The sequence below is a fragment of the Scyliorhinus torazame genome, chromosome 2 (assembly GCF_047496885.1).
Source record: "Scyliorhinus torazame isolate Kashiwa2021f chromosome 2, sScyTor2.1, whole genome shotgun sequence".
Lineage (NCBI taxonomy): Eukaryota > Metazoa > Chordata > Chondrichthyes > Carcharhiniformes > Scyliorhinidae > Scyliorhinus > Scyliorhinus torazame.
In genome coordinates this window covers 332,814,699-332,834,427 of record NC_092708.1, presented here as the reverse complement: position 1 = coordinate 332,834,427, position 19,729 = coordinate 332,814,699, and the positions used below count along the sequence as shown (strand labels likewise).

The window sequence follows — 19,729 nt, the reverse complement described above, 5'->3', positions numbered from 1 at the left end:
ACTGCGCCACAGTGCCACCCAGTCTTAACCAATTTTTCCTCAAAGGGCCGTGAGTCTCTGAAACTCTGTTCCTCAAAAGGCAGTGGAAGCAGATTCTTTGAATATTTTGGAAGCTTCGCTGGACAGATTCCTGATTAACAAGGGGGTGAAAGGTTATCAGGGATAGGCAAGAATGCAGGGTTGAAATTGCAATCAGATCAGCCATGGTCTTATTGAATGATGGAGCAGGCTCGATGGGCTGAGTGGTCGACTCCTACTCCTGATTCTTATAATATTGAATGCCTCCTTTGGCTTCTGTAAATTGACTCTCCGCTTCTCACTTTTCTAATACTTTCTTCTTATCCTCAGTTACGTTTACATAGACATTAATTCTTCCATTTAGGTTTCCTGGCAACTTTTAGAACCTTTACAATCTCCTTAATAAACCACGCTTGTCTAGGTTTTGCTAAGTTTAGCCTTTTTAAACAGGAACATTTCCTTTCCTTCTCCTTGTAAACTCCAATACCATGTTTCATTGAGAATTCAGTCCCAGTCACCAGGTTAGTTGGCTTTGGGGTAAATTATGCATACACTAAATAATTGGATCACACCGAACAACTATTTCATACTGACACTGCCTGACACTGTTTTGTATTTTACATATCTGGATAAATCCTAGTGCATGTAAGGTCACAGTGCCGTAGGTAGACACATATGTCTTAATTATTTCCTGCATGTCTCCCATCAGTCAGATTAGATTTCTGAGGAAGTGTGACCTGTGAATATTGAAAACAAATTTTAAAATCTTTTTTCTATATCCAGTATTCTGAAGGAAATTCAAAACAATGCAATTTTCACATTTTTCTCAGTGCTATTCGTATAATTCCGTTATTTATTTTCCTCAGGCCAAGTGGTACACATGGGGAAGTAGATTATATTCTGTGGACATTTATTTCATTATAGGTTTGGAAATGTAGTGGATTGATTAGAAATAAATGAAAGATTTGGTATAAGGGACGGGATTCTCCATTTGGGAGACTATGGGACTGGGGGCAGGATTCCCCGACACCCCACCGGGTCGGAGAATCGGCGGGAGGCGGCGTGAATCCCGCCCCTGCCGGCTGCTGAATTCTCCGGCACCAGGGATTTGGCGGGGCCGGGAATCGAGGCACACCGGTCGGGGCCACACTCAGCGGCCCCCCGACGATTCTCCGGCCCACGATGGACCGAGTGGCCGCTCGTTTTAGGCCGGTCCCGCCGGCGTAAATTACAACAGGTACTTACCGGTGGGACCTGGCTGCGCGGGCGGCCTCCGGGGTCCTCAGGGGGGCACAGGGGGATCTGGCCTGGGAGGTGCCCCCACGGTGACCTGGCCCACGATCGGGGCCCAACGATCCGCGGGCGGGACTGTGCCGTGGGGGCACTCTATTCCTCCGCGTTGGCTGCTATGGACCTCCGCGATGGCTGACGCAGAGATGAACCCCCTGCGCATGTGCTAGGATAATGCCAGCACATGCTGGCGCTCCCGCGCATGCGTCAACTCTCGCCGGCCGGCGGAGGCCCTTCAGCGTAAGTTGGCGTGGCGCCTATCCCCTTCTGCACCAGACGGTGTGGCGCAAACCACTCCGGCGCTACCCTAGCCCCTCCTTCACGCTGGAGTTGCCTGCCCCGCCGATTCCCGCAGAATCCCGCCCTGGATTCTCCGTTGCCTGAAATCGGGAACAGCGATCGGATGGAGAATTGCTTCTGACGCGAAAACCGCGGCAGACGCTGGTTTGACGCTGAATCGCGATGTTCGCCCCTCCAAAATGCCGTCATTGTGATGCACGCCGCACACAGTTGCAACCGCGTTCACATCGCATCAGCGGGCCCACCCGTGATGCTCCGCCTCTGATGGGACGAGCTCCCGACGGCACATTCCACATGTGCTCTCAGCAGACATGAACCTGCCGTAGTAGCTGCGAAGAGAAGGGGCGAATGGACAGTGTCCAGCACCGCCATACATCACCGATATTCGTGCTGCCGGTTGGGGGGGCTTCTGCTATGACTGGGGAGAGTAGTTGGGGGTGGCCAGGAGGTGGGCTGTGGGGTTGGAGTGGACGGAAACGCAGCCCAGCACAACCGGTGCCATCTTTTAGGATGTGATCATTGTGTGTATGGGGGGTGTATAGTCTACTCGCGGCTGCAGCTTGTCAGCCCTGCACGGTCCATCGTGGACCCGGCGATTCCCCCACTGTTTTCCATGTGTTCTGCGGGTGTTCCACTCGGCGTCAGTGCCACCCCATGACCAGTAACGTAATCGTTCCAGGTATGGCACCGATTTTTCCGTCGTGGTCTCCACGGATCCTCCATCGGCGTCAGCACTTCGGCTCAGAAATGGAGAATCCAGCTCAATGTTCCCCTCCGTACCTCACCCCCCCCCCCCCCACCCCTGAGATTTTCTGGGTGCCCCCCTTACCCCCAAGTATGGGGTGACCCAACCCGCCCCCCCCCCCCCCCCTCCCCCAGGACCACCCTAAGTAGGGAGATCCCTCCAGGGATCCCGTAACTAGAGGGACCATCCCAAAAAAGAGACCCCTGTCTGGAAGCTAGAGAGCAATTCAGACAGGGGCAGTGAAAAATATTGCTGTTGTAACAATTACCTGGAAGCACCGTGTGTCCATTCTAGGGTAGAGAACAGCTGTGACCTGTGTTTAAACCCCTCAGATTCATTAGGGCAAGACATTCATTCATTTCTGGTACTGAGCTGTGATTTGCAGCTTCCACAAACAAGCTGTCAGCCTTGCATTATTCATCTTCTTCATGGATGAGTAACTCCTAGTGCTAAAACAATGATATTTACAAACATCAACCATAGCAAAGAGAATTGAGTGCTGTCAATTTTCAGCTCAGCACTTCAAAATCACTCAAGCATGAGGGGTGGAGGGGGATGCTTGGAATGCCCTTAACTCTTTGATATTGTTATTTAATATCAATTAATCTTGGACTGGATTCTCAGCTGCATTGCAAGGTCCCTGATGCGGTGGCGAATCCAGCCCAAGGTTGATTGATATTAAATGACAATCATTTGGGATGCAAATAATGTAGAATGCAATGTTGATCAAATATCATTTTGTGATCCTCCCTGCCCCCACCCCACCCCACTAGGATCATATGTTCCCTGTTCCAAGTTGTCCTCTAACACACTGCTTACCTTTGTTCTGTCATTAACACATTCTGATCTCTTAAATAGCACCCTTCTTAGTCATGATCACCATCATTTATTTTCTCTTTGTCCAATACTTTGTCAATCTCCACCTATTTCTAGTTCTCTATCCAGTCCCACTGCTCCACACCCACCCGCCCCTCCATAACAGTATAAATCTCATCCTCTTTCTAGCTCTCTATAGTTTTGACAAAGAGTTATCCAGATGTGAAACGTTAGTTCCCTTCTCTCCACAGATGCTGTCGGACATGCTGAGATTGTCCACCATTTTCTGTTTTCGTTTCAGATCCCAGCATCCACAATAATTTGCATTTATCATTTTGTGATTTGGATAGGTTCTTGGATTGAGTTCCTATCGCAGTTGTAAGATGGATGAATTTGAAACAGCTTTAGTCCAGTTTCTAGCAGTCAAAAGTGCCAACTGAAAACGGCCCAAAATTCAGTTCAATTCACACTGCATTGTTTTTGCCCTCCTTCAAACCAGCATTGGAAATGTCAAGACAGCAAGACAGAACATACCCTTCCATGCAGGTGTTCAGACATCACTGGGAGCTTTTCCCTGTCCCCAGTAATGAGTTTATAGTAATGAATGGGAACTAACCTAATGGAAAATAAACAGCTAATTCAGGTTCTCTTTCTGACTACCTAAGTTACAAGTTAAGTCAGAATGAACAAAATTGATGTTTACGGCAATTTTCCTAGTTCTATTGAATGTGGACCATCTATCACTAGAGGTCATCAGCAGCATTGCAAAGTATGATTGGAATTAACCTTTCTGCCTCCAGCCCTGCTATAATCGACCTGCTCTCCCTTTCAGTGATTTTCATTCCACTCACCCTTCCTGATATATCGCCTCAGGCCAAGTAGAACCAGTGGAAAACAGATTGAAAAATGTCTGCAAACATGTCCGCACATGGCACGGATATGCAAACTGCACATGCCCACAGCAGTGGGAGTAAGTGCTCATTATTTCAGTCTGGGGGCATGGCCGATTTTGTGGGTGAGGTTGGCTTTGGCCAACATAATTCTCAAAGCAGTGGGGGAAAAAAACCACAGAAACTCGAATTATGCTTGTTGATGTGACTTAGATTTGCAGTTATCTTTTGCACAGGCTCGGCTGATTTCGCCCTAACTGAGTTGAGAAAATAAAGTGGAAACTAATGGGAATTCTAGCCCACAATGGTTTTCTTTTCAGATAAGTTTACATTAGTAACAGTTCAAGGGCAAAATACCGAGGATCCTGGCAATCTGAAATAGAAACAGAAAATGCTGGGTACTCTCATCAGATCTGCTAGCATTTGTGGCGAGGTAATCAATTAACAAGGGCAATTGTAACCTCCTGGAATGATTGGAGTTGGGTGGGAAGTTCAATTTAAAAACAAATTTGAGCCCTGTTCTTCCCCATCTCAAACCGCCCCATTTCCAGTGACAACAGAGTCGGGGTGGGGGAGGGGAGGAGAACTGAAGGTACAAGATGGGTAGGTGGTGGGAGACTAATCCATACTCAGGAAACAGGATGGGAGGGGGTGGGGAGATTAATCCACACACAAGAGGGCAGGTCAGTTGGTGACATCTTTGAAAGAAGCTGCATCCCTCCATTTTGACAGTTTTAAAACCCATTTGGCATTGACACAGCTCCTGGAGGAAAAGGTAGAGCAGGGTAAGGAAGAGGAAGAGGAGGAGATGGAAGATGTGGAACCCGGACTGCACCGGGAAGTGGCTGGGGCTGGATCAGGGCTCAAGGGTTTTTGTCAGGTTGCCACTAACATCAGGTTTCATCTGATCCAGGCACCTTTCAGCTGAGTCCCTCTGACCCAGGAGGACGGCATAGTCTGGAACTCAGTTTAAGCTGCCTGACTGAATATTTCCATAGAAGACACAGCTTGGGATAGATCCATTCTCAGTTCCAATGAAGGAGACACATCTGCCCAGTGCCGTCACTGTCCCCATGCAATGACATTTGCTCCCCTTTACAACTTCATATAAGAACATAAGAACTAGGAGCAGGAGTAGGCCATCTGGCCCCTCGAGTCTGCTCCACCATTCAATGAGATCATGGCTGATCTTTTGTGGACTCAGCTCCACTTTCCGGCCCAAACACCATAACCCTTAATCCCTTTATTCTTCAAAAAACGATCTATCTTTATCTTAAAAACATTTAATGAAGGAGCCTCAACTGCTTCACTGGACAAGGAATTCCATAGATTCACAACCCTTTGGGTGAAGAAGTTCTTCTTGCCATTAAAGAATGGAAGGTCACATTCTTGGTGTCAGGTATGAATAATTACATAGCATTGAAAAATAGGAAAAGTCCGTATTTAATGCTGACACAAACCCAAGTAACACTCATTCAGTGCTCTGCCCAACACAAGGGCCTCCATCCTCGGCCACGCGGTGCTCCCTTGTAGTTTTCAATGAAGTGGAGGCAGCCTGGTCACTTGCCTCTGTTTGCAGCTGAGTGCAAATGGTGGTCGTCCTCATCATGGAGCTGCCTGTGAGAACACGGCCAACAGGTTGTTGCACCAGTCCTATTGCAGGGTCAGCCTCGCTCACGGGGCACTGTTGCACTGATGGCCACTCAGTCAGAGACGCCAAGGAGGCTGATGATGATGGTGCCCTATAAGAGTTGCCACTCTTGTCCCCCTTGATGACTGCTTCAGCCCATGGCTGGCACTCTGGTGGCTAAAGGGCATGGCCAGCTGGACTGAAACTGCATCCTCACCATCTCTGTATCATCAGTGCCACTGACTAGTCAAGGCTACATTGTGTGGTATGCATTCCATGAATTCAGTGTGGTTCCCCATATCGCTCACCATGAAGTCACTCTCTCAATAGAGGAGCACATGTGGTCAAAACCATGAGCCATGGTGGCAATATAGGTTTGATATACTTCCATTCTCAGCCCATGACTGTACTTCCTTAGGGATCTCTGACATGTGGCAACATATCTGTTACTGAACAGAGCCTCCTTCCTTGTGACTCTCGCGATACTGGGCATGATCTACCCAAATGGGAACAGAGTCCCATAACAAGCGCGTTTAGCCGGGTATTTCCCGGTGCTCAGAGTGCCAAGAGACTCTGTTCCCATTTGCGTAGATTCAGGGCCTCAGCGGGGAACTCCCCGGCGAGGCTGCACTTAGCCATTTTAAAATGGCGCCCTGATCTATCGACCTCTTATGCAAAGTACACGGGTGGCACCAGCAGTGTCAGGATGTCACCCTGCCCAGAGGGCAGGCACCTGGGGGCCTTGAATCCCCTGGGAAACATTCATGGGGGCCGTTCCAGCTGGTCCCCGTTTGTGGACATCAGCACTGAATGGCGCTCGCCCGATGTCTCCAAGGCAAAGGGTTAGATCCCAAGCCTTGGATAGATCATGGGAGTGCATATTAGAGTGAGACTAGCTGTGTCGCTCTATTATGCAGATTTGCTAAAACGTGATCTGCCAACAATGGGAGGAATTGACATTGCGACGTCTCGCGAGATCATTGCCTTTCGGGTGTAATGTGGCCGGTAGATCGCGCCCACTATATCTGTACCCAGCTCAGCCTGTGTGTCCACCATCCTCTGAGGGTGGCTGTCCACAACTGCCTCTGCCTCTCACCTCTTCTCCTGCTCACTCATAATGTGCTACACACCCGGGAATTTGTCCTTCTCCCTCAAGATCTGAATATATGGGACACGCAAAAAGAGATCCTGAGAACTAGCCTTGGAGAGCAGAAGCCACTGCATTGCTCAGGCTTCTCATTGCAGCTCAGTCCTGTCTTCCCAGAACAAGCCGACTTGGCATACTGTTCCATGGCCATGAGCATGAGTCGGATGGGTACTCCTCCTCTGGCCTGTGGTCTTGCGCGGGTATTGTGAGCTTGTTTTTCCTACAAGGACAAAAGAGAGAGTAAAGCCTTTATGTCCACGGCTAACGGCTCATTAAGATTAGAAGATGCATGTATCAGTGCTGGCCAGTCCTAAGCAACGCCATGTGTCTCTGAACCTTGCTGAGGAATTAGTAAATACTCGGGACTCATATTTTCCCATGTTCATGAGCCGTAAATGTCTTAAGGGTCAGAAGAGGCCTATCCTGAGGGTCTGGCATTGCACTCACCTTACCAGAGAAAATGTCATTGAACCTTTACCCTGCACTGGGCCCAGTTCATCCTGACCACATTCAATCTCTAACTATCTTAGCGCCCTTGATATCAGCCTACCTGGGTTTGCAAGAATTACCTTCTCCTGCCATCCTATGGATAGAGGCTCTCCCTCCTGTCCCTTACTGCTTCCATGAGAAACTCCAGGTCTGCAGCTGCAAAGCAAAGGAACCGCCTTGACCAGGTTCCAGCTTCAGCTGGAAACAGTCCCGATGTCTGAATCGCAACCCTGGAAGGAAGGTCAGGCTTTATGCTGCTACATGTTCATGGACTATCTAAGTAGAAAATTATGAATGAGTCGATGAAGCTTCTGATTGTTGTGATGAAATCCAGCTTTATGTGTCCCCATGTGCTATGTAAGCGGCCTGACTTGGGAGATTGTAACACTTGAAGTACTGAATGCTCCAAAGCTTGTTACATAGAACATACAGCACAGAAGGAGGCCATTCGGCCCATCGAGACTGCACCGACCCACTTAATCCTTCACTTCCACCCTATCCCCATAACCCAATAATCCCTTCTAACCTTTTTGGTCACTATAAGGGCAAATTATCATGGCCAATCCACCTAACCTGCTCATCTTTGGACTGTGGGAGGAAACCGGAGCACCCGGAGGAAACCCACGCAGACACAGGGAGAACGGGCAGACTCCGCACAAACAGTGACCCAGCAGGGAATCGAACCTGGGACCCTGGCGCTGTGAAGCCACAGTGCTATCCACTTGCGCTACCGTGCTGCCCAAATGTTACATTTGTTTCTGCCTGGTAACAAGAGCAGGACAGAGTGTTTTCATAGGTCACCAGATCAGTTCAAGAATCAGAAACAGCAGTTCTGAGGCAGTCAGTTTTAGTCAGTCAGCCAGTCTAAATCAGTGAATAAGACAAGTCCCCCAGGCTGGGGTGAGGAACGGGCACAGGGGAAAATCCCAAAGCACAGAGGGGGCAGGGAGAAGTCCTAAAGGGAGAGAAGACAGGGAGAGGTCCCAAAAGAATGATCCTGAACATGGGCAGAGAAAGGCAGATGTCCCAGTTAAGTCACAAAATAGGTAAAGGAATGTGGTTAGCAGACATTAAGTGCAGAGGGCTCAGCAGAAGCCCTGGTAATGGAAGAGGGCTCAAGAGACACCCTGGTTATTGAAGTAGGCTCAGGAGAGGCCCTGATGACCCAAGAAGGCAGTAGAAGATTGGTGAGTAAATGCTGCAGGCCACTGAGGTGGAGGTACCCCTCTGGAGCACTAGTATTCTGCTTGACATGGCAGAAAAGCTGAAATCATGCTTGTAAGTTGAGTGTATACTCAGGAATCCAGGGGAATGGAATCTTGGGAGACAAAATTGAAACCCTACAAGGTGGGCTGTCATTGAAGTCCTCTGATGGGAAAGGCTTATGCAAAGAATTGCCAGGTTATATCCTTGAAGATGAAGACTGGAATCCCTCATGAGAGAGACAGAGTTTCAGTGAGATTGGTTGACTCACAGTGTATACTGATGTCTGGGTGTGTTGTTGAGAAATCAGCGGACTTTGCCTTCGTCACATTTGCTACTTAGTGTGGAGTGCGGTATGTTCAACCACTGTTTGCCTGTTAATTCACATGTACTTCATGTTAACCCTGAATGTTAGAGCACAACATAGATATAGTAAATTGTTTTATGTTTCTGACCTTGTGTAGTAAAGTTTATTTTTGCTCATTCAAAACCATGGAATCTTATGACTTTATTCATTTAGTAAGTTGTTGTTATTGTTGTTATTGTTGTCTTCAATCCCAAACTTTGTCTACTTTAAACAAAATGTTCTTGGTCCTAACTTGATCTTATCATCAATAACCTGGAGTCTGGTCCAGGATCACAAAATGTCAATAACCTTTCAAGTACATTTATCAGTTTTGAGATTATTGCAAGTTTAGATGCACTTTTATTTTTTTTTAAATTTGATCTGAAATATTGACAATATTATATAATAGAGTTGCTTTGTGCATTACATACTGAGTGCTAACCACAGTCAAATGCTGCTTATTTGCACCCTAACATTAGTCTTTAATATCATATTTTGTTTAATTTCATATAGAAGTTAAAAGGATTCAAAGCTATTTGTATATTTATCGCATTCCATTGCTGCATGATCAAATACCAGCGACAGTGAAAAGCAGGTACAAAGGTAAAATTACTTACCAGTGGCCTGACCTCCTTCAATTGGCTAAGTCTCCCTCTCATTCCAATCATGCTGAAGTAAAATATCTTGAGTGCTTTGGCAAACTCAGCATCCCAGCTGGGAAAAGGTGACTTTGGATTGGATCGATCCCCGGTGGATTTTGTTGGGTCGCCATTTGCAATTAGTCCTGGTGAAAAGGTGGGCGTTAAGCACGTTGACAATGAATGAGGGGCGAAACATCCAATATTCAAATATCTAGAACTACCGTGATTGGAGGGGAAGCTTCTCAACTTTGCCAATTTCTTCCGCAATTTGAGATTTTCATTTTGTAAGGTCCGGTTAGAATCTCTGAGGTTTTCTGATTCTTCTTCCAACGTTTTGAGTTGCTCAGATAGGTTGAATTTGTGCTCTTCCGAATCCTGAATTTTAGACCAGCAAAGTGTGTGAAATACAGAAAGTTGTTCAAATTGATTTCTGTCTGTTTGAAAGATGCTGGGCCAGATTCTCTGATTCTGAGGCTAAGTGCGGAGGATCCGTGCCGTTTTACAGGAAACAAAATCGGCAGCGCCCCCTCACCGAAGCTGCGACTGGTGAGGAGCTAGCAGCCGTGCCACGCAAAACTCCCGGCTTCCACAAAATAAGTGGCCAGAGAATGACTGGGTCCATGACCGCACATGCGCACGGCGACAACCTGCAGCGGTTGCGCCGTAAAACATGGCGCTGGCTGTGCGGGAACCCCACCTGCCAGATAGTGTCCCCCTGTCGCCACCCCGGGCCACTCCCCCACCAGTCCCCCCCAACCCTCATGGAAGCGTCTCCGGCCAGTAGCACGGCTCCCGCCCGGCTATGGCAGTGCTGGACACAGTCTGCAGCCGCCACGCCGGGTTCCTGCACGACTGGGACCAGAGATGAATCGCGCTGTTGTGAACCCGGCCTATCAGGGGCGGAGCATCGGGGAGGGCCTTCAGGTGGCGCACTGAGGCCATCCCAACAGCGTGCGGCGCGATGACGCCGTTTCGGAAGGGCGGAGCATACAAAACCTGCATCCCCCAATTCGTCGTAAGAAGGGATTCTCCGCCCGATCGCCAATTACAAAATCAGTGTCGGGGATCGGAGAATCTCGCCTTCTCTGTCATTGGAAGGCAATATGGTTATAATTGCAGAATAAATGTAAACTCAAGTCATCAGTTCCTGCTGCTCAACATAATAGTTATCAGTGGTTCATCTGTTTGAACATTGATGGAAATAAATATGAATCAACTACATACTTAAACCTTTCTAATGCTGGATGATTTGAGAAAGAACAGATTTAACGTACCAGTGGCACAGATGTCCATTGATGTCTGTAACACAAGTCCAACAGCACGTACCCATCACTTGCCAGGGGGACATTAGCAAACTCTGTTTTCATTTCTTGGCAACCTTCTGCAAAACACAGTTTGGTTACATTTCTGGTTCTGTATAAGTTTATTTCTCTCCTGCTTTTGAGTACTTGGTTAGATCCCCATTGAGAAAATAAGACCAACACTGAAAACTTCAGCCTGCTTTGAAAATTTCTCTACTCTGCCACTGGCCAGAAAGTGAATTGGACCAGCCATTGGAATACTGTGGCGACAAGAGCAGGTCAAAGACTGGAAATTCTGCAACAAGTAACTCACCCCCTGACCCCCTGAAGCCTGTCCACCATCTACAAGTTACAAGTCAGGAGTGTGATGGAATACTCTCCATTTGCTTGGGTAAGTACAACTCCAACAACACTCAAGAAGCTCGACACCATCCAGGGCAAAGCAGCCCAGTTGATTGACACCCCATCCACCACTTTCAACATCCACTCCCTCCACATTATGGCAGCGGTGAGTACCATTTACATAATGCGTTGCAGCCACTCATCAAGGCTATTTCAACAGCACCTTTGAAACCCACAACCACTGGCACTTAAAAGAAGGTCAAGGGCAGGAGATTCCACATACCATCCGAATGTGGAAATATTTTGCCATTCCTTCACTGTCGCTGGGTCAAAACCTTGGAACCCACCCACCCCTCCCTAACAGCACTGCGGATTTACCTACATAACATGGACTCACCACTATCTTCTAGAGAGCAATTAGGGGTGGACATTAAATGCTGGCCCAGCCAGCAATGCCCACATCCTATGGAATAAAATATGATTTTAAAAATAGTGAGAAGGGGGAAGAGGAGTGGAGGAGAGAGGGAAACAAGGGGAGAGAAGAGGATAGAGAAAAAAAGGAATGAGAGATTGGAGAACTAGAGTTTTTTTAAAATAAATGTTTTTTATTGGGATTTTGAACAAAGTATATTTACCGTTATGTACACAGGATAAGAAACATATATACACACATTATATAGAAGAGAGGGGCACACCCAAACATACCAAAGAGAAGAAAATAGTAAATAGCAAAAAAATAAATATACAATATAAAAAAAAATAGGATAACTGGTCGGGTATTGTGCACCAGCTCAACAGCAGCAACTTTGTACAATGGCAAAATTATTTACAACACATAAGTAGGCGACTGTTTGCGGGAGGGAGGGAGGGGAGGGGGAGCGGTGGTGGAGACCGGGGAGGTAAATATACATTTGGGTGCCGGAGAGACAATTACAGTGGACAATACTCGAATGGGTTTGGTGTTGTTGTCGCTTCTCCCAGACGGGAATCGCTGCCGTCTCGCGCTCACCGCCACTTCTGCCGTTCCTCCAGTCATTCGTCTTCATTCTCCTCGTTCCCGACTCCTGGAGAGGCCCTGTTCGTTATTGTATCCCGTGTCTTCCTTCCAGCTCTCATTTCCCTGCCTCCCCCCCACCTCCCTGATTCTCCTCTCTTGTTCCCTGTCTCTTCCCTCTCCCCGCCCCCCCCCTCCCCCCCCCCCCCCGCCCCTCCCGTGGTTCATCTTTCTTTCCTCGAAGGTTTAGCTGTTCCCCTCCCCCCCCCCCCCCCTCTGGGAGAACTAGAGTTGAGGAGGAGGTGGGAAAGCGGAGGGAGGAGGGCAGGGAGAAGGAGAGGAGAAACCATCCACGTTCCAAGTCAGGATGGTATGTGGCTTAGAGGGGAAATTGCAAGTGGTGACATAGCCTGCTCTTGTTGTTCCAGGTGATAGAGGTCGTGGGTTTGGAAGGTGCTGTCAATGTAGTCTTGGTGAGTTGCTGCAGTGCATTTTGTAGATGGTGCACACTGCCGCCATTGTACATCGATGGTGAAGTGAATAGATGACAAAAGTGGTGGGGTCAGAAGAGAGAGGAGGGGAAGGGAAGAGAAGAGATGTAGGAAGAGAGAAGAGTGCAAATTTTATTCAGCTTAGTGCAGGTTAGGAAATATTCTTTGCGGGGGAATTGCAAGGTACATATTCCTTGCAAATATTCAAAGGAAATTGTTGTTTTAGATGGACTGCTGCAATCCATTCAATATTCTGATATATTGCAGATCGATTCGACTATTATCACTGCTTCAGGCATCATTTTCCTACCTAGACGGCAGCTAGGTACCTTGTTCCCAGATTTCTACAACTGCTGCTCTTGAGATAGCCCATATGCGTTACTTGGAGTGAGCCATCGTCCAGCTTTCCCATCTTATCTTCAAGTTAAACACCTACCCCGTGTTTGGCAACATTTCGCCTAGGTGATACCAAGATGGAAAACACACAATGAAAGAAACTGCAGTAATGGACTCAACTGGAGCATGATCATACTCCATCACTATGCCAGTCATAATGCATTTAAGAATGTCATAATAATACCCCCTCATGAAGGCCCCACCTTCTTAACCTTGCCCCTCGCCTGAGGTATGGTGAGCCTCAGGCTAAGTCACCAGCCTATGGTCATCTGGGACTGTGACTACTTAAAATTAATAACACACATTTTCTTTTTCTAATATTCTTCATTGCCTGTAACACATTGGAATCCCACTTCACCCACCTTGCAGACCCCATAGTTCCAATACAACAGCGTGCGTTTTTAGGTAGCTGAGGAAATCTGTGGTAACATGTTGAATTGTGAAGCACATTGTGTAGTCCAGCAGAAGATTAGCATGATTCCAGGCAGCAGGGGTATAGAACATTACAGGAAGGCCATACATCCTATAACTGCGCACACAAGAAGCTATTTGTTAACAAAATTAATACAAAATTGGCAAATAACAATGTGAAACTCTCAATTATGTTCAAAATTTAAAATATATACTGAATTCAGATTTTCAGATTTACTCTAAATACATGATTCGACTGATCATAATGTTTAAGAGGAGCAAGCTTATTTAGATGTTTAAAATGTCCCTCACAGTCTGACCAATTGTTCCCCACAAATCTACCATCGTTGGATTCTTGTGGCAACATACTGAGTTGAAATGGTTTATATCAGTTTCCCCTTGGCATTTCTTGCTGCTTTTAAATCTGAATAATAGTGCAAGGCTATGAGCTGAGTGCTGGAAGGTGGGATTAGAATCTTCGGCGATTGGCTGGATGGCCTCTTTCAGTGCCGTAACTTTCCTCTGGTTTTGATGGTTAAATTTTTTTGCAGTGTGTGTGCGGGGCAAGTGAATTTGACAGAAGAAGAATATGGATATAAGCCTGTGCAGAGATTTTTAAACACATCAAGATTAGATATGTTGAGACATTAAGATTACTGGTAATTTCGTGTCATTGGAGTTTCAGTAGGAGCTCGCCCTCATGAAAAGTTCTAGGCTATCCCAGTTGGGAAGGTACCGATTGGAGGCAATGTCCTCCTCTCAGAAAAGAGGGACATTGTGCATATCAGGAAATTTGATGAAGTTGACCTATTCTAAGACAGAATCGCTCTGTACAAAATTGAAGAGTTGTGTGTGGGGCGGTACGGTGGCGCAGTGGTTAACACTGCAGTCTCACGGCGCTGAGGACCCGGGTTCAATTCCAGCCCCGGGTCACTGTCCATGTGGAGTTTGCACATTCTCCCCGTGTCTGCGTGGGTCTCACCCCCACAACCCAAAAAGATGTGCAGGGTAGGTAAATTGGCGACGCTAAATTGCCCCTTAATTGGAAAAAAATAATTGGGTATTCTAAATTTATATTTAAAAAAACAACATAAAAGATATTTAAGATATCCGTGATTTTCACTAATTAACTGTGGAAGTCATTCTATTTGGAATTATTGCAGATTCATGTTGAGTTTACAATGTCTATTGGTTGCCAGACTTGAATAAATTTTACATGAAAATGATCAGAGGGAAGCAATGAAACGGTTTCATAAAGAAGGAACAGGTTTTCAATTTTCTACAGTTTTCATACAATCTCCAGACAGCTAAGGGAAAACTTAAAAGCTTGTGTTTAATTTTGAACTACTAATTGGATTGAAACCCCATGTGTTTGGACCCTTTGTGCACTCCCACCCCATGTATGGAGATGAAATCTGGGATTTCTCACCCAATTTGAACTCCTCTGCTGCTGTGTCCTCGGATCCATTTCACTCCTAAACACAGACTAATTTGCATTTGAAAGTCCATGCGTTTTCCCAACAGATCACCAGGATCAACATTGACAGACTCCTCTCCCAATGGGCTAAACAGAGAATATACGCATGTTAAATTAGTTACATTTTCCTCAAAAATGCAAGCTTCTCTCAAGTGCTTTTCAAGTTTCACCAATAGGAAGGAAAGGGATGATTTGCAAGAGCTTTATGATACAAATGTTCACTTGAAATCCTGGCTGCAGGAGAAATCTTATGACGTTTCTATTGTCACAACAAGCATCTCAAAGTTTGAATGGTTATTTTTTCCAAAAGTATAGGATGCTCAATTATAAGAAATATAAGAGTCACAAGAATAGTGAACAAATAGGTGGCATGGTAGCACAGTGGTTAGCACTGTTCCTTCACAGCTCCAGGGTCCCAGGTTCGATTCCTGACTTGGGTCACTGTCTGTGTGGAGTCTGCACGTTCTCCCTGTGTCTGGGAGGGTTTCCTCCGGGTGCTCCGGTTTCCTCCCACAGGTCCCGAAAGACGTGCTTGTTCGGGGAATTGGATATTCTGAATTTTCCCTCTGTGTACCCGAACAGGCGCTGGAGTGTGGCGACTAGGGGCTTTTCACAGTAACTTCATTGCAGTGTGATGTAAGCCTACTTGTGACAATAATAAAGATTATTATATAGAATACACAGCACAGAAATAAACTATTTAGTCCAATAGGCCTAAGCCAGTGTTAATGCTTCACAGGACCCTCTTCCCATCTGCCTCTAAATCTGATCCTATCAGCATCACCTTTATTAAATTGCTTGATGTCTTATAATAGTTTATTTTACCTGAAACTCTTACACCATGACTCCCTCATGATATTGTTCAATGTATTTCACAACCTTAGGCGGAATTCTCCCGATTTCAGCTTTGTGCTCCCATCAGCGGAGGATTGGGACTGCTTGCCACTAGTGTTAAGAATGAATCTGACATGCCATTCAATGACACTTAAGATTTTTTTCCCCTTAGGATCGCATTCTACGCTGGACTTGAGAGAGGTGAGGCTTATACTCGCTGACAGGTCCCGCTCCTGAAAGAAAATGACTCCCCAATCGCAGAATAATGTTGCATCCTCCCCACCCACCCTAATTCACTGGCAATGCCACGCCCCAATTGCTAGCAGCACCCCCGCACATAGTCCCCCCCCCCCCCTCAGCCCTCCCTCTTCAGTTCCGACCTCTTCAGCCCCCCTCCTCAGCACCCCCCCCCCCCCCAGTCCCCACCCACTGGCAATGCCAACCTGGCACTTTGAACTCCGAAGGTGGCAGGATGACACTTGCCTCCAGGGGGCTTGCGGGGGGGGCGGGCTCTTTCAGGAGAGATCGGGGTCAGGATGGCTTGGGTTAGGCTGGAGGGGCTCAAGTCAGAGTTCTTTCCCAGGATGGGGGCGGGGGGGGGGGGGGGGGGGGGCTCACTTGGCGAGACTTCCCATCTGCAGCCTTGAAAATCATTAAAATGTTCTTCAGCATGGCATGATCAAAGATCTGTGAGAAGAAAATGAAAGTCTTCACTCATGAGCCATAAAACCCTTAAATGTTTTTCAACTTGTCAAGATCAAAGATCTGTGAGTTGGCAGTTCATGTATTTCCTTTCATGTGGTGGAAGCGTTTGAAATACATTTATTACAGTCAATTTCATTGCCCTTTAAATTTTTCAAAACTCTGTGCATGCTAAGAAGCCTAAAAGCTTTGAGCTGTATTGTTTACATTCAATTTCATGGTGCATTGCCTTTTACAAGCCACATGATCGACATATCCAGGCAATTTCAAAGGATTACCGTGGTTATTTATATAGCTCGACAGGACTCCATTAATTCTGAAGTACTTCCTCTTTTGAGCAAGTGTTCCTTCTGGCTGCAATATTTTTAAAGAGGCTGTCTATTTGTTTTGAAGTGCTTCCTAGAAAGAGCAGGTGCTCTGTCTGAGTTCTGCCCCCGTACCTTGTCTTTCTAGCAGGCTCTTCAGAACAAAGAGAAGCCGCTTTAAAATCAGTAATCCTTCCTTTGAAATTGCCTGGACCTGTTCATCAAGAGGCTTGTAAAAGGTAATCAGCCAGGGACATAGAATCAAGATAGGTGGCAAGAGGTATAGAGGGGACATGAGGAAGAACATTTTTACGCAGAGTGTAGTGGGAGTTTGGAATTCACTGTCCAAGTTGGTGGTGGAGGCAGAGACCCTAAACTCTTTTTAAAAAGTACCTATCGCTTCTCGGCCTTTTGGCTAAGATCAAGTGTAGTATCTGCTCTGCCTTTTGGCTCAGATCTGGTGTGTCTCTCTTGTGGGGGACCATGAATTGGATTCAATTTGAATTTGAATTGGTTTTTGGAGCAGGCAAGGAGCTGGAGTAGGGTTTGTCCCTGTCCTCACTCTGAGCCCTGGCTTTGTAAGTCTGAAATGTAATATTAAAAAAAAGGACCTGGATCTGCACCTTAATGCTGTTAGAAACAGGGCTATGGACTGGGTGCAGGAAGATGGGATTAGAAAGGGCACCCAAGTGTCCTCGAGTGGGTGGCATGGACAAGGTGGGTCAAATGGCTCCCTTCTCTGTTGTAACCTTTTATGATTTCAAGGTTTTAGGGATACAGAGCAAAGACTTTCACTTTCTTCTCACAGATCTTTGATCTTGACAAGCTGAAAGACAGTTTAATTATTTTCAAGGCTACAAATGGGAAGACTGCTTGACTCCCGGCTGGGGGCTGGAGCATCCCAGGAAGCCAGTGAGTTCTTTCTCCTGCCCCATGAAGATATCTAAATGGGTTTTAATTAGGTGCTTGAATGTTTCCACTGGGTCTAGGTGGGAATCTCGCAGGGTCTGGGCAGGAACCTCGCCGGGTCTGGGCGGGAACCTTGCCGGGTCTGGGCGGGAACCTCGCCGGGTCTGGGCGAGAACCTCGCCGGGTCTGGGCGAGAACCTCGCCGGGTCTGGGCGGGAACCTCGCCGGGTCTGGGCGGGAACCTTGACGGGTCTGGGCGAGAACCTCGCCGGGTCTGGGCGGGAACCTCGCCGGGTCTGGAAGGGAACCTCGCCGGGTCTGGGCGGAAACCTCGCCGGGTCTGGGAGGGAACCTCGCCGGGTCTGGGCGGGAACCTCGCCGGGTCTGGGCGGGAACCTCGCCGGGTCTGTGAGGGAACCTCGCCGGGTCTGGGTGGGAACCGGGTCTGGGAGGGAACCTCGCCCGGTCTGGGCGGGAACCTCGCCGAGTCTGGGCGGGAACCTCGCCGGGTCTGGGCGAGAACCTCGCCTGGTCTGAGAGAGAACCTCGCCTGGTCTGAGAGAGAACCTCGCCGGGTCTGGGGGGAAACCTCGCCGGGTCTGGGTGGGAACCGGGTCTGGGAGGGAACCTCGCCGGGTCTGGGCGGGAACCTCGCCGAGTCTGGGCGGGAACCTCGCCGGGTCTGGGCGAGAACCTCGCCTGGTCTGAGAGAGAACCTCGCCTGGTCTGAGAGAGAACCTCGCCGGGTCTGGGGGGAAACCTCGCCGGGTCTGGGCAAGAACCTCGCCGGGTCTGGGCGGGATCCTCGCCGGGTCTGGGCGGGATCCTCGCCGGGTCTGGGCGAGAACCTCGCCGGGTCTGGGAGGGAACCTCGCCGGGTCTGGGGGGAAACCCCGCCGGGTCTGGGAGGGAACCTCGCCGGGTCTGGGCGAGAACCTCGCCGGGTCTGGGCGGGAACCTCGCCGGGTCTGGGAGGGAACCTCGCCGGGTCTGAGCGAGAACCTTGCCGGGTCTGGGAGGGATCCTCGCAGGGTCTGGGGGGAAACCTCGCCGGGTCTGGGAGGGAAACCTCGCCGGGTCTGGGCGGGAACCTCGCCGGGTCTGGGAGGGAACCTCGCCGGGTCTGGGAGGGAATCTCGCCGGGTCTGGGAGGGAATCTCGCCGGGTCTGAGAGAGAACCTCGCCGGGCTGGGAGGGAACCTTGCCGGGTCTGGGCGAGAACCTCGCCGGGTCTGGGAGGGAATCTCGCCGGGTCTGAGAGAGAACCTCGCCGGGTCTGGGCGAGAACCTCGCCGGGTCTGGGCGAGAACCTCGCCGGGTCTGGGCGAGAACCTCGCCGGGTCTGGGCGGGAACCTCGCCGGGTCTGGGCGAGAACCTCGCCGGGCCTGGGCGGGAACCTCGCCTGGTCTGGGAGGGAACCTCGCCGGGTCTGGGCGAGAACCTCGCCGGGTCTGGGCGGGAACCTCGCCGGGTCTGGGAGGGAACCTCGCCGGGTCTGAGCGAGAACCTCGCCGGGTCTGGGAGGGAACCTCGCCGGGTCTGGGCGAGAACCTCGCCGGGTCTGAGCGAGAACCTCGCCGGGTCTGGGAGGGACCCTCGCCGGGTCTGGGAGGGAACCTCGCCGGGTCTGGGCGGGAACCTCGCCGGGTCTGGGAGGGAACCTCGCCGGGTCTGGGCGGGAACCTCGCCGGGTCTGGGAGGGAAACTCGCCGGGTCTGGGAGGGAACCTCGCCGGGTCTGGGAGGGAACCTCGCCGGGTCTGGGCGGAAACCTCGCCGGGCCTGGGCGAGAATCACACCTGGTCTGGGCGAGAACCTCGCCGGGTCTGGGAGGGAACCTCGCCGGGTCTTGGCGAGAACCTCGCCGGGTCTGGGCGGGAACCTCGCCGGGTCTGTGCGAGAACCTCGCCGGGTCTGGGAGGGAACCTCGCCGGGTCTGGGAGGGAACCTCGCCGGGTCTGGGCGAGAACCTCGCCGGGTCTGGTAGGGAACCTCGCCGGGTCTGGGCGAGAACCTCGCCGGGTCTGGGAGGGAACCTCGCCGGGTCTGGGA

General features: G+C 49.2%; 1 protein-coding gene and 1 pseudogene across 1 annotated transcript in view; one reads left to right on the top strand and one right to left on the bottom strand.

The window, feature by feature from the left end:
* LOC140407437 (kinesin-like protein KIF28) overlaps positions 1-19,729 on the bottom strand; it is a 343,852-nt gene that overhangs the window by 29,032 nt on the left and 295,091 nt on the right. Inside the window, exons 22-26 of the mRNA XM_072494929.1 lie at positions 14,880-15,014; positions 13,402-13,568; positions 10,790-10,896; positions 9,737-9,890; positions 9,492-9,658 (exon numbers count right to left, since the gene is read on the bottom strand). Coding sequence (XP_072351030.1) covers positions 9,492-9,658; positions 9,737-9,890; positions 10,790-10,896; positions 13,402-13,568; positions 14,880-15,014 — 730 coding nt within the window. The remainder of the gene's footprint in view (positions 1-9,491; positions 9,659-9,736; positions 9,891-10,789; positions 10,897-13,401; positions 13,569-14,879; positions 15,015-19,729) is intronic.
* On the top strand, positions 17,164-17,371 carry LOC140408068 (U2 spliceosomal RNA; annotated as a pseudogene).